The following is a 13,167-nucleotide window of genomic DNA, read 5'->3' as shown; positions in this document are numbered from 1 at the left end:
TTCTATTACAGCTATATTCAATTTCTGCAAATGTCTGCACCCTGGTTCCTCTGTCGGCCATTGTGAATATCACTGCTTAATGTTAAAGCTTTGGTGACATCTACAGAAAAAATGCTCTACTCTCTGGACTGTGGTCTGTTGTTGACCTATGACCTGATGGAAGCTGGGTCAAATAACAACCCAGTGACGTCAAAACCACATTACCAACACAGAATATCCCATTCATTAAAGGACTGTAAAGGAGATATTTCTTTAAAAGGCAATAGTTATGAGGATGCTTTTCTGTTGAAGACACCTTAAACCTCCATTCCTATAGGTGTCACTATAGTCCCCCATCCCCCTCCCCTTCCACTGTACTCCTCCTCCTCCTCCTCCCACCCACCAAACCTCCGCGAAAGGGTGTGCGTTTTGAAGGTTGTATGAAGCTAAACACCACCACGGAGAAGAGCAGTCGCCACTCGGCTTGGCAACCCGTGACAAGCCTCTGAATCCGTGGCGGAGAGCACCCCAAGTCCTCCGCCATCCTCCCTTTAGAGCTGAGCCCCCGGTCAAGGTCCCGTCCTCCTGGGAGCACGTTGGAAATACCGCATAAACGGACTTTAATATATATGTATATATAACAAAAAAAAAAGTTAAAACACATAGGGTACACGGCAAAATGCAATGTGGCAGCAGTGTGGCTTCTCTTCAAGGTCAGTATCTGAGCACCGCCGCCTCACGGACGAGTTTCTCGGGCAGTCGGAGGGAGGAAGAGGCGTGGAGGGGATGCCGCTGTGTCTCGCTTGCCTCCAGCATCAACAATGACATCTTTCACCGACATGGACATTGATAGTCACTGACAGAAACGGGCAAACTTGTGAAACACCGCTGTAAAAAAAACAGGAGAGGTTCGCTCTTTACAGCATCGTTGTCTGCCCTGTGGTGAAAAGAAACTCTTTATAGCCTTTTGACATTTCCTGCTTTCTTCCAACGGCCTGTGCCAGTGCAACCGTTTACCTGAGCTACAAGCCTCAACACTGAAGTCAAGCTAGCTACCGTGGACTCACAGAATGGGCTTCTGGTTCGGTTTAAGCTAGTCGAACCGGCCGTTAAAGTCAGTTAACCAGAATGTTCGACAGTTGAGGAGTTGGTTAACTAACGTAACGTTACGAAGTTGCGTCCACATTTCTTGAACTTCCTTGGTTGTCAAGCGGACTTTTAGCAAATATTTTCTTTTCACGCTACATCGGCTTTTTTTGCTCGACAACATGCCTTCGATGGCGGGTTCACACAGCCCGGCTGGCTTCGGGAAGACGTTACCAGAGCGGGGACTGCTCCTGTTGATGGTGTTGGTGTTTCTGGAGGGCTCCCTGCTTCCTCTCGGAGCCGCCAGCTCTCCGGATGTCAAACATCATGCAAAGTCGGACAACATTACATCGCCGCACGCAGGGCATAACCTTACCAAAAAGCCTTTCCCTGTGCTCAGCCTCGATTACCATCACATTCAGACCCCGTTTGAAATCTCATTATGGGTGCTGCTCGCCTCTTTAATGAAATTAGGTGAGTATCATGTCACGTATGTTATGTTAATGCTGCCGGACGCCCGGTGGCATTTGTGCTCAGCCTTTCCAGGAAATGCAAGCTAAGAGTGTGGTAATGGCTCCAGGTGTAGTCATTCCAGGTAAGTTTTCCATTATTGCAGCCGGTTTATCAGATGCAGAATTACCTGCATGTCCAAACAAATAAAGGTAGAGTCTTTTTATCTGACAGCTCTTAGACTCAGTGACATGTTGAAGAGCAGACTGGGTCAAACTACTGGTGATCAGATAATGGACTTTTGACTCCAGCAGAGGTAGCATAGATACATCAACCGGTATGATAGTCTTCATTCAGATTGCAAGGCTGCAGAAATAGCTATTGATGTGCTCATAATGATTGACAGAAAGCTCAAATCTACCACTTTACAGCTACACGATGATCTCTGACCACCAGGCTTGCTGCCTTGTGTTCTGCACAACAATTCAAGATGCCACTGGCACGCTGACCTAACAGTTTCACCAGAATAGCTCAATTCAGTCAAGACTCCGAGGGTAAATCTGCATTGCTGGTCACGCAGATTACTCATCAGTTCTGTCAGCCTCGTGTGGAGAGGGTCTTTTTCTAGTACTGTTCTTAGTCTCTGCTACAGTGATGACTAAGCAGCTTGATGCAGCAGTCTGGATGTCAAACAGCAACATGCTGGCAAGTTTTCAACACAGGAGAACCTCCTGCTACGCTGTTGTGAGCCTTGCAGCATTGCTGTGAATGGTGTCTCAAAATTGACAAGCGAATTTGAGTTGGGCCGCTTTGTGATTTTCTTTTGTGATTTGTGGTTTGAAGCTTTTCCCTCGCTGTGATGCACGCTGAAAGACTTCTGTCCAGCTCTTCAGGTCCCTCATCAGCGTCTTCTGTGTTCTCACCTTTTGTTGAGTCTCACTTCTTCACTCCTTCACGCTCTCTTTCCTTTCCTCTTTCTTTCTGTGTACTGTCCTGTCTCTCATAAATCCATCCTCACATTGTGCTTTCCACAGAACACTGCATTGCCCCCTGCCATCTTTTTCTGAGAGCCAGCAGCTTGTCAGTTGCCTGTGACATCAGAGGCCTGACTGAGCTCCAGCCTGTGGCGAGGAGACGATACTGCCTCACTGTCTGGGCGAAAAGCCCGGTGTCTCTGGGGGGAGGACAAGCAGAGAGGGACCACCTGGCCCCGGTAACTCTCTGTTGGGACGCAGCTCAAGGGCATGAAGTGAACATGAGAGATGAGGATGAGGAGAGAGAGTTTAAGGAATGATTAAGGTGTAGAAAGCAGGAAGGAGGCAGAAAAGAAATCAGACTGGAAGAGTGTAAAGGCTGACAGCAGCAGCAGACAGTGGTGACCTTAAGCCTCTGATTATCCCAGGAAGGCTGAAAATGGACTGTGGATAATTCAATGTGGCTGCTACGCTGCTCAGCCTTGGGCCAGCGACTGATTCACGTTCATGGACCTAATATCTTACAAGCCTAAAAGCACATTCTCCGTCTATTTATCTCTTAAGCAACCTTGCCTGTGTGCACTGAGCACCTCTCTTGAATTGATTATACCCAGTGCAAAATATTTTCATATGAATCAAAACCATGGGGATGTAATTTAGATCAGATTATGCCCTAACAGTAGGTGGCAAAGTCCTTATTTTTATGAGACATCTTCTATTTTGGCCCCTGTAATTAGGCTGCAGACTGGTATTAACCAGAAATAACTATTCTTTATCAACCTATGTCAAATGCTTTATTTGGCACTGGAAGCCTGCTACATAGTAATAAAGTGATCCATTTTTTGCCTTTGTTCAGATGAAGGGTGTGTTTAAAAGGATCTGTTTAGTTATAATCAGGAGGAATGAATGCTAGCAAGCTTTATCTAAATAACGTTGCTCCACATTTATTTTGTGAATGTAATATGTAACAAGACACTCATAAACAAGACTTACCCTGCAGTTATAAAGAATAATGAGTACACTGTAGTAGGGTGGAGTGTTTATCAAACATCTACCTGGCGCTGACTTTAACATTGACCTTTTGCATAGGGTTTTCTGATAATCTTCACTAGTAATACATGTGTGGGCAATGGCTCACACCTTTTGGCAATAACCTTGATGGTTGTGAAGCCGCTTGAGTCCCGTGTTCACCTCCTTCCAGCCAGGTTCCCTGTAACATGTCTGACAAGTCCATTTAGACTTACCTTCCATTTATAATTCACAACCGGCCAAACAATTTGAAGAGAAGGTGTGTGTTACTTCATTGTGACACTCCATGAAAGCCACACACCGTTACAGGGTTGCTGTTATCTGAGTACGGTTTTTGTTGTAGTGGGAGTTGGACGGCAACCTGAATCCTGATTCCTGTGAGTAAGGAGTGAAGAAGAGGGAAGGAGCATCAGCTGAGCAGAGTCGAAGAGAAATGAAAAATATCCCCCTTCTTTTTTTAGTTTGTCGGGTAGTTTGTGATGCTGTGATATGGATCTCTTCAGCAAGAATGCAGGATGTGGAAGCACTTTTCATTTCTAGAACCTTACTTTATGGAGACCAAGCCAGACTGTGCAAAGCTTGCAGTGATTTAATGAGTAAAGTAGGGTATTACAGTACACTGTGGTATGAAAATTGATGTTCAACCAAAAAACAAACTACTTTTTACTTGTTTTCAGCCTTTTAAGGGTAATTGTAACTGATAATAATAATAACTGTATGATAGCATGATATTTACGTGGATGTTATCTTACAGTGAAACTCTCATTGCAACACTGGAACATGGTCATGACAGTGTTATTACCCCTGTTGCCAAGAATGTTTTGGCAGTGTTTATTTAACAGGTTGTTACCAACACAAACTTTGTTTATTATTAACAGTATCGTAGTATTTGTAGTTACAGTTATTATATATGCTATGCTCACTGCATTTGTCAAAAAGTAAAAGCTATTAAAGCACACCCAGAAAGAAGAATGACCACAGAGGAAGTACGGATATTTTTAGAGTAGTTGAGTTATTTGTTATTTTGTGTTTTTGTTGTTTATGTAGACAGCAGGAAGTGGCATTAGGGGAAATGCTGGAAGACTGTACTCATTCCAGAGGTGTGGGAGTGAACCACTCGACTGTGAGTGGGCATCTAAGTGCAGACTTTGGAAGCCTGAATGGTGAAAAGTGCCCTTTGTCATTATGGTGTAGAAAACTACACGACAGCCCAGAAATGCAACTTCAGCAGGCATAGATTGACCATCTGCGTTAAACATTGCTGTAACCTGGTTTTAACCAGATACAGTGAAACCCCTCTCAGATTTTATCAGTTGTACTAGGGCTTACAGATATTTATTGAATTCTTTTGCCCACTCCTTTGGTTGTTTCTGGTTCTGTCACCTAAGGAACCTTCGAATTACCAGACATGAATCTGTGATCTTAAATCTAGTTTTATGGTGTGTACTTTAATTTTCTAAGATCCATTATGTCCTGATTAACATTATTTCAGGAATGCTGCAGTTGTTTGACTCCTTTGTTTGCAGAGTAAATGGTTCTCTCAGAGACCTGCCCATTTCTTTAAGGACTGCTTTATCTACAGTAAACGATGATAACTCAGGTTTGAGATATAGTATCACTGGGTTGACCCACAAACCACCTGTATAATCATTCTTGAACTGAACGGGTCTCTCATAGCACTTCCTGCTTCAGTTAATACATGTTTTAAAATTGAATTAACATTTTGTTGATGAAATTGAAATTTTAAGGAGTGCGCCAGAATCAACCAAGGGTTGACTTATCGTGAATTTACAGTGTAGCACTTAGTGTCTGGCCATACTTTGATTGTTAAGTATGATTATTAATTTACGAATTGATACATCTGTTGTTTTGGAGTCCTGAGTTACAGGATTTGACAAACCCATTAAGAAATATGAGCCTTGATATTGTCCTTATCTATAAGGCCTGTGTGGGAAGGTTTCCAGGTCGGCCATCAGAAACCACACCCTTGACAAAGCTCAATGTTCCACAAGTTGTACACATCTTAAATGTGTTACCGATGTTCTCACTTTTCACACTAAGTTTTCCTAAAGAAAAAAACTGACATACCCCTCATCTCAGAAATAGATATCTTTGCCTCACATTCAGTAAGACTATTCAATATAGTCAATATCCAAGACATTCAAGTAAGTCACCTTTAAATCAATAACAGCTATTGACTGGTTTCATGGTTCTCCTTTCTGTGCATGGGTCACTGGGTTGCAAGCAATAATCATCATTTTAGGTGTCTTGGGTAAGGACATTGTAGCTATAACTGATTGCAGTTGACGCTATTTTCTGTTTGATTTTTTTTTTAAAGGCCTTATGGGTAGATCAATGGCTTGGACTCTTAGCCATCATAGAAATAACGGCCTTATTTAAAATGTTGTTGTTTTCTCCATGAAACAAGACTATCTCCTGGCAGTCACAGGACAACCATAAAGGTAGATACAGTGTTCGCACTAATGTTAACTTATCCTTTTGTTTCCCCCTGAGGCCAAGTCTTTCCCTCTGTTTGCTTTCACTCCATTGAAAACATCAGACGCTGATCACTAGAAGGCTTATGTACAATACTGCTTGAAACAGACATTTGATACTGTCACTGGATTGTACTCCATTCAGTAGTTATAGTGGAGGATGTGCTTGCGAAATGCAGTAAGGATCAAACCTTGCGAGAAATCACCCACATGAGCCTGTAGTATTGTGCAGATATGGCATCAGGGATCATACTGGAATATACCAGCAGCAGGCCATTATTAATAATTTAAACCAGTGCTGGTCTTGCACAAGCAACTTGAGAAGCACAATGATCTGCATCACACAATCAAACAATGCCCCACAAAGGCTTGTCTTTTACACAGCACTGTCGTCGGGAATAAGGCCTGCATCACTCTGAAACACAAGTGTTTCTTGTCCTTCCTGTGAACCTCGACGTGTTGCACTGTTGGCGAACTGTCCAGCCAGTTACACATCTTGATTTCTATGAAAAGAATCAAACGAATGTATCATCAATCACCTTTTGTAACAAAGGAACTGTTTAAGTGTTTTCTCTCTTTTGTGTTTGCTTGATACAGCAGACCTGGTTGCCAGAACTATACAATTAGTCACCTGGCAACAGGACACACTTCCTGGCTTTGGAAAAGATGGTGTGTAGCCAGTGCCAGGCTGGTGTGACACTGGGTACACAAGCAGAAGTGAAAGAGTGGTTACCCTTGGGTGGTTTTCAATAACCTTGTTGCATAAAGGCTCTTAGGAGGGAGTGGGGCAAAGACACAGCGCATGCCATTATTGATAAGCAGCCAAGATGAACCGTCTGGCCTGGTCATAAAAATCTTTCCATGCATTGCATCATTTTTTTCCTTTTTTACCCAATACATTGAGTGCACCTACCACTAATCTCCTTCATACATATGTCTTGACTGCAGTTGTGTGTCATGAGTTACTCTTTGAATTTCACTGCCCTCCTTTCCACTATCTTATCTTCCTCCTTTGAAGAGCACTGAGGGCCATAATTGGAGTCACGCAGGAGAGATTTAAGAATGTGTTAACTGTCACCACTTGGCTGAGGTTGGACCTTTCAGGCTTCCTCTACTGAGCCTTTTGTCCCTACATCCTGGACGTGTTGAGAGTTTTTACATGTAGCGTTTCATCTGCTTCCTGGTTGTCCAGCATGCACAGTCTTCACTTGTCCCTCCTGGTCAGCCATGAATGATAATGGGTCCTTTAGAGTGTCACTGCTGGATTCAGTGTTGAGTGTGCGACTGCTCGAGGCACCAGCTGTAATAATGTTTAATCCATCCAGTCATGAGCTGTTTGCCCTTTCCTCGAGGACAACACTGCCCATCTTGTTATTGAAGGTTTGGCGCAGAGCATGGTCATTAGACCAGTTTAGGTATTTTCTCCCCTTGGCAATGGAAAAAGCATTCCTGTGACCTGCTGCCCATTCCACAGCTTCTGCTGGGGTGAGCAATATGTACATTGTGTTATGGTAATCACTGCAGTATTCAGACTTACATGATAAAAACTAAAATTCATTTCCTGTAACCATTGATTCAAATGGTTATAGGCCAGTGTTTTCCTAGACTAAAATGCCACATTTTTTGCAAAACCTACAGACTCAAGAATGTAAGATCTCATGCTGTGACAGATTTAAGATTAAGCTTATCTTGTATTTAAATATTTGTGAATTGCGAGGCTTTGCTATGATATGGAAAGATGATAAGTGATAATGTTGAATTTGCTGGTGTTTTGTTTGGAAAATCTATCACCGTCCTCATAAGCCTGCCATTTTTTCCAGTTTATTTTGGCCTATTCATGAATCATGATTGAGGGAGTGAAAGCTGTGAACCAAAAGTACCCTTGCTAAGGTTCATTACTTAATGTCACTCGGAAGGACACTTCACACAAGGGATTATAGGACTCCTTGTCATCTAATAATAGCCCCACTTGGTTTCCCATGCCACCCTCTGGATTCAGTCATGTTTCTTTTAGTAGAGCTTTGAAGTATGGGTAGTTCTAGTATGAATATTGAAAAACTGTGTGTGACCAGATGGGCTTTCTCAAGTCAAATGATCATTAAATCTGAGCTGCTAAGTGGCTAACAACAGAGGAAGTTTGTGAAACTAGGCCCCTTCCAGGTATAATGGTGTTTGGATGTAGGAATTCTTGAAACCCTGCCCACCATTGCAAGTAGTCCCTGTAGGCATTGCTGAAAATAAGCATGTGTTTCTAGTCAAGACGCTTATTTAAATAAAGTTGTAAAGAGCATTCCATTCTCTGTGGTTTCTCAGTCACATGCTGTAGACATGAGGCTATCGCTTCTTAGACAATATTAGTAAGCTGCTGTCCTCTTGGCCTTCAGTTTCTTATAGTAGTGCAGCCTTATTGCCCAGTATCATACAGGTAGAATTTGTTTGCTTAGAAATTATGAGCACGTCCCCTCACGGTCTGACTTTTAGAAGTAAATAGTCTTTATTTGCAGATCTGGTTTCTTTGGATCCAGTAGCACCTTGCTGTATGCACTGCCATCTGCTGCCCTCTGTCCTTGTGCAACAGGCTGAACATGCTTGTTTTCCATTAAACAAGAATGTAAAATACAACATTTTCTTTGTTAACGAGGGAATCTTTCCTACCCACATTACATTTGTAATGACGCAGGATGATAACAGGCTGATATAAACTCTCAGTTGCTTGCAGAATTTGTGTGGAAGGCACTGTAATCTATTCTGTTCTTCTTGGAACCAATTAGTTTACTGGAGGTGGGCAGGCCCTCTTGTGTAATCTGGTGTCCCCCACACTGAACGGAGATCTCTGTGGTGTTGACGTCACTTTGAGACACAGCTTTTTAATTATCTAACAGTGTCTGCAGTGGGCTGAGATATTGTGAACGTTAATGAGCTAATTTATGGTGTTAATTTAGCTCTCATTTTGAAGCCTCCAGTAGACCCACAGATTGATGCTTCCTCCTGAGGAGACAATGTGCTTTGCATCATCTCAGAACTTGCTGCGGAATTTACATCCTGCTCGCCACTTCAGCCTTTAAGGGGAATCACATATGGTTTCTGTTTCCTGTGTTTCTAGCAGCTACCACAGAATATCTTTGTTAACCCACCTGGCTGCTAAACCTTTGCAGAGTTTTGGGTGGTGCCTGTTTTCTGCTAAAGTGCATTGAAAAGAGAAGAGCATTCCGCCCACGACATCCTGTTGTAGGGAAATTGGGTCTCCTTAGACCATTTAAGATAAAGGCTTCCTCACTGTCTTTCCTCAGAGCTCCAGCTGCATGCAGCTGTATAATCCACAGACATGCATTTGTTGAGCTTGTGTGCTGGAACACTGATAGTGTTGTCCTCAAACTGGCTGAGCATAAACACCCCTCCCCCTACCTCAGATGCCTTGTGTTCCTGCAGAGGATTTCTCATGCTAAACTTTCGCACACTGTTAAGACAAAGCCCTGCTACATTGACATGATCAAATGAAAATTCAGAATGATTCCAGTTGGTATTTGTCAATTGTAAATGATCTATTAATTTGCAGTGGTAATTCATGTTTACTGGCAGCGTGTTTGCAAGGACTGGCCGTTGCATAACAAACTGTGCAATGTACTAATGAGTGAATATTAATTAGCTTCTCTGGGATCCTCATTGTGCAAACATAAGCAAACTGGGCCAGGCTGTTCACCTGCCTGCCCCTCCTTCCTTGCTCAGGAGGGAACGCACCCTGTGGCTACTGGGCAAGGTGGTGTCTGCACCATCCAGCCTTTTACTAAAGAGCTTGAATTTTGTAGCTGTGGTGCTTATTGACGTGCTGTTGTCGGTGCTTTTATCCAAGCTTCTAACAGCACCATGGGTTAGTATTCTTTGTGCATGTTACCATTTGAATGTAAAATTATCCGGTGGGTGGACAGCATATTTCCATGTCTGTAGCTTAGGCCGTTTGTGAAAAGCAACTTGTTGACATGGCTCAATTAACATGTCAGTCTCTCTCTGTGCCTGGAACGCACAGACTTATTGTGTCATTCACAAGGGCATTGAGTCCTTACGGGGCATGTAATGTAAAGCAGGTAGCATTTCTCACAGGTGAGCTATCAGATGCGATTGTATTTGCGCATAATTCTAAGTAACTGCAAAAATGTGTCAAATTCAGAGTGTTAATAAAGTTTCGTAATTGTTTGCAGTGCTGCCATTTTGTGTCTCACCATGATCTATTCATGTGATCCATTATGTGTCATCTACCCCTATGAAGAAGATAGTCAGTGTGTGGACATGTAGCCCTATCTGGTTCATATTTCTGTGTGTGTTTGTGTGTTATTGTTATTGCACCATGTTGTCAGCTGGTACAGTGCCAGCTTGAAAATGACATGTCCCTGTGCTGCCGTCGTGTACAGTAAATATAGCTGGGGAAAGACTTGTCACTATGGGATGCACACTGCTGTCTCGTTAAAGTTTTCATCTTCTTGTGCTAACTACTTATGCACAGGCCACAGTTGTCCCCTCACCTCACTGTGTGTATGTGTGTAGCCTTGTCCGTGTTTATAGTTTCATGTGAAACCTCACAGCAGCTCAGGGTGATGATATTTGTGGCCCCAGCCTGTTAGAGTCAAAAGGCAGCCTTTTATAGTCAGACAGCTTTCGTCGTTTGTCAGGCAGTAAGTCTTGCTGCTTGGCATTAATAGTCTCTGGGAGCTCCCCTGCAGAGCTGCTTGTGCTGTGACATGTCAGCCACGCAGGCTCAAATAAGAGCAGATAATTGCAAAAGTTTATTTCAATTATATGGAACTCTTCAAAAATTGGATTAGTACGTAAACCAGACAACAAATGGAAGTTAAAAATAATCTCTTCTCATTTCACTGGCAGTACTTTTTATGTAAACCTTCATCTCCTGAATGTGGGCTCATGGCAAATATACTGAAATGGGGAATGGGGAACTGTCGTGAGATCTGTCTATAATAAATCTTTTGCATACTATTTCCATTTTCTCCTTCGAGATTTGAAAAGGCCATGGTGTTAGTTATGTGTCACACCAGTAACTACACACAACATACACAATACTCTCCCGAACGACAGCATCGAGACCGAAGATACCACTTTATATTAAACACATATGCAGAGAATATTGCCTGTCAAAATAAGCAATTGGGGCCAGGCAAGCTCTGATATGTCTGCACAGCCTACACAAAAATCACAAGTGTTTCCCTCTGCATTTCTAACAAACATTAAGTCTGCAGAGTACTGATATTTATGCTGAAATTGAAATTGATGTGTACAAGCCCTGCATACAGTAATGCTTCTTTTTTTTTACCTGAGAGAGCTCTGCATCATCAAACAAGCTGCTAAATCTAAAGCAGAGGTTAGAATTTGTTACCTGGGTGGTGCTAGTACTCACTGAAGTGTGGTATGTCACTGCTGATTGCTCTTGTAATATTGTGTTAGGGAGTATTCGGTCTGCTTTCACTGTGTTACCTTTAATAAAGTGAGAAAAAAAGATGTCAATAATTCAAGTTAATCTCATCACTCAGGCAGAGACACACACAGAGAGACAGACAAATACAGATAAGGCCTAAAGCTGAATCCTGCAGTGACTTCCAGATACAGAAAATCACTCTCTCATTCTTGTCCTTTGTCTCCCTCCATTCCTTTGCATTCCTGCATTATTCCAGGGTTCCACCTGATTCCTCGGCTGTCCAGCATTGTGCCAGAAAGCTGCCTGTTGATTGTGGTGGGCCTGCTGGTGGGGGGGCTCATCAGACTAGCTGGAGAAAAGGTCCCTCCAGTGCTGGACTCCAGACTATTCTTCCTCTGCCTGCTGCCTCCCATTATCCTGGATGCTGGCTACTTCCTGCCCATCCGTCCCTTCATGGAGAACCTGGGCACCATCCTGATGTTTGCTGTTGTGGGGACCTTGTGGAACGCCTTCTTCATCGGTGGCCTGCTGTATGCCGTGTGTCAGATCCAGCCAGCCAATCCATCCAACCTCCACCAGCTCGAGCTCCTGCCCTGCCTGCTGTTCGGCTCCATCATCTCCGCTGTGGATCCTGTTGCTGTGCTAGCTGTCTTTGAGGAGATCCACATCAATGAACTGTTGCACATCCTGGTGTTTGGCGAATCACTGCTCAACGACGCTGTCACTGTGGTGAGACCTTCATGCTACCATTTGCGCACATAGGCCTGTCATGATAATTACATTCCAGACTTGTCGTACGATATATGATCTTGATCATTTTAGCTGGCCTCGACAGTTTGTTTGTGTTAAAATGTCATCAGCATTTTACCCAACGTGATGCCAGAATAAATAGCAGGGTTTTCCTACCAATTTTGGACGCAGCACTAAAGTGTTTTTTTCTCTAAACTGAAAGAGCAGAAAACACTGTGCTTAGACATGTTTCACTGATATTTCTGGTCGCACTGCTTCTGCCCTCTTGTCTGCTCCCTGTGGCTGAGTTTCACCATGGGTGGGGCTTAGGCATCCCTTTCACACACATACACACACACAGCAACAGTGAACCACGTGAAGTGAAGACAACATGTTTCCTCAGGCTATTGGGTGCTTTTCCTGATGACTGCATAATTCCAGCCAGAATGTTTGGAAGAATAAGTCCAAACGGACTTGGTTTCAAAGCCACACTGTGTAACTCCATTGTGGGAATATTTTGGGTTTAAGCCTAATGAGAGAGGAGAGCCCATTAACGTGTTCGAGCTGGTATGGCGACTTTGTTTAAAGTCGACATAAAGTAAGTGGCAACGAAAAGTGGCAATTCAACTAACCTAAAAGCTCATTTAAAACATAACCATGTTGGATTTTTTAGATTTTCTTTCACATTCCAAATTCCAATGTCTGATATCTTTATTAAAAGTTCATTGCTCTTTGAAAGGGTGAGCTTGCACTATTATGTTATCATATTATCATGATATCAGATGCATATAATGATCTTAAAATAACAATAATGTTGTTTATTGCAGTTATTTCTGGGACAATATATCATCCAACAAAAGTACAGTAGTTATCATGACAGCCCCATAAAGACAATGCTGAGGTGTGAGGCCTTGGTTGTAGTTCCTGTATCATTAACCATAACTGGGTGGCACTTGTAACTCTTCAAAGGAACAACAACACTGTCTCCGTATGTGGAGGATCT

At 42.9% G+C, this 13,167-nt stretch overlaps 1 protein-coding gene across 2 annotated transcripts in view; it reads left to right on the top strand.

The window, feature by feature from the left end:
* The first annotated feature begins 401 nt into the window (after window positions 1-401).
* The window catches only part of slc9a1a (solute carrier family 9 member A1a), a 32,743-nt gene continuing 19,977 nt past the window's right edge, over window positions 402-13,167 (top strand). For both annotated transcript variants that reach the window (XM_070965750.1, XM_070965749.1), the window contains exons 1-2: window positions 402-1,539; window positions 11,692-12,164. In XM_070965750.1, the coding sequence (XP_070821851.1) occupies window positions 1,248-1,539; window positions 11,692-12,164 (765 nt within the window). In that variant the 5' untranslated portion in view covers window positions 402-1,247. The remainder of the gene's footprint in view (window positions 1,540-11,691; window positions 12,165-13,167) is intronic.

Source organism: Chaetodon trifascialis, chromosome 7, assembly GCF_039877785.1.
Source record: "Chaetodon trifascialis isolate fChaTrf1 chromosome 7, fChaTrf1.hap1, whole genome shotgun sequence".
Lineage (NCBI taxonomy): Eukaryota > Metazoa > Chordata > Actinopteri > Chaetodontiformes > Chaetodontidae > Chaetodon > Chaetodon trifascialis.
Note: the sequence above shows the minus strand (reverse complement) of the source record. Positions and strands in the feature narration are given on the sequence as shown.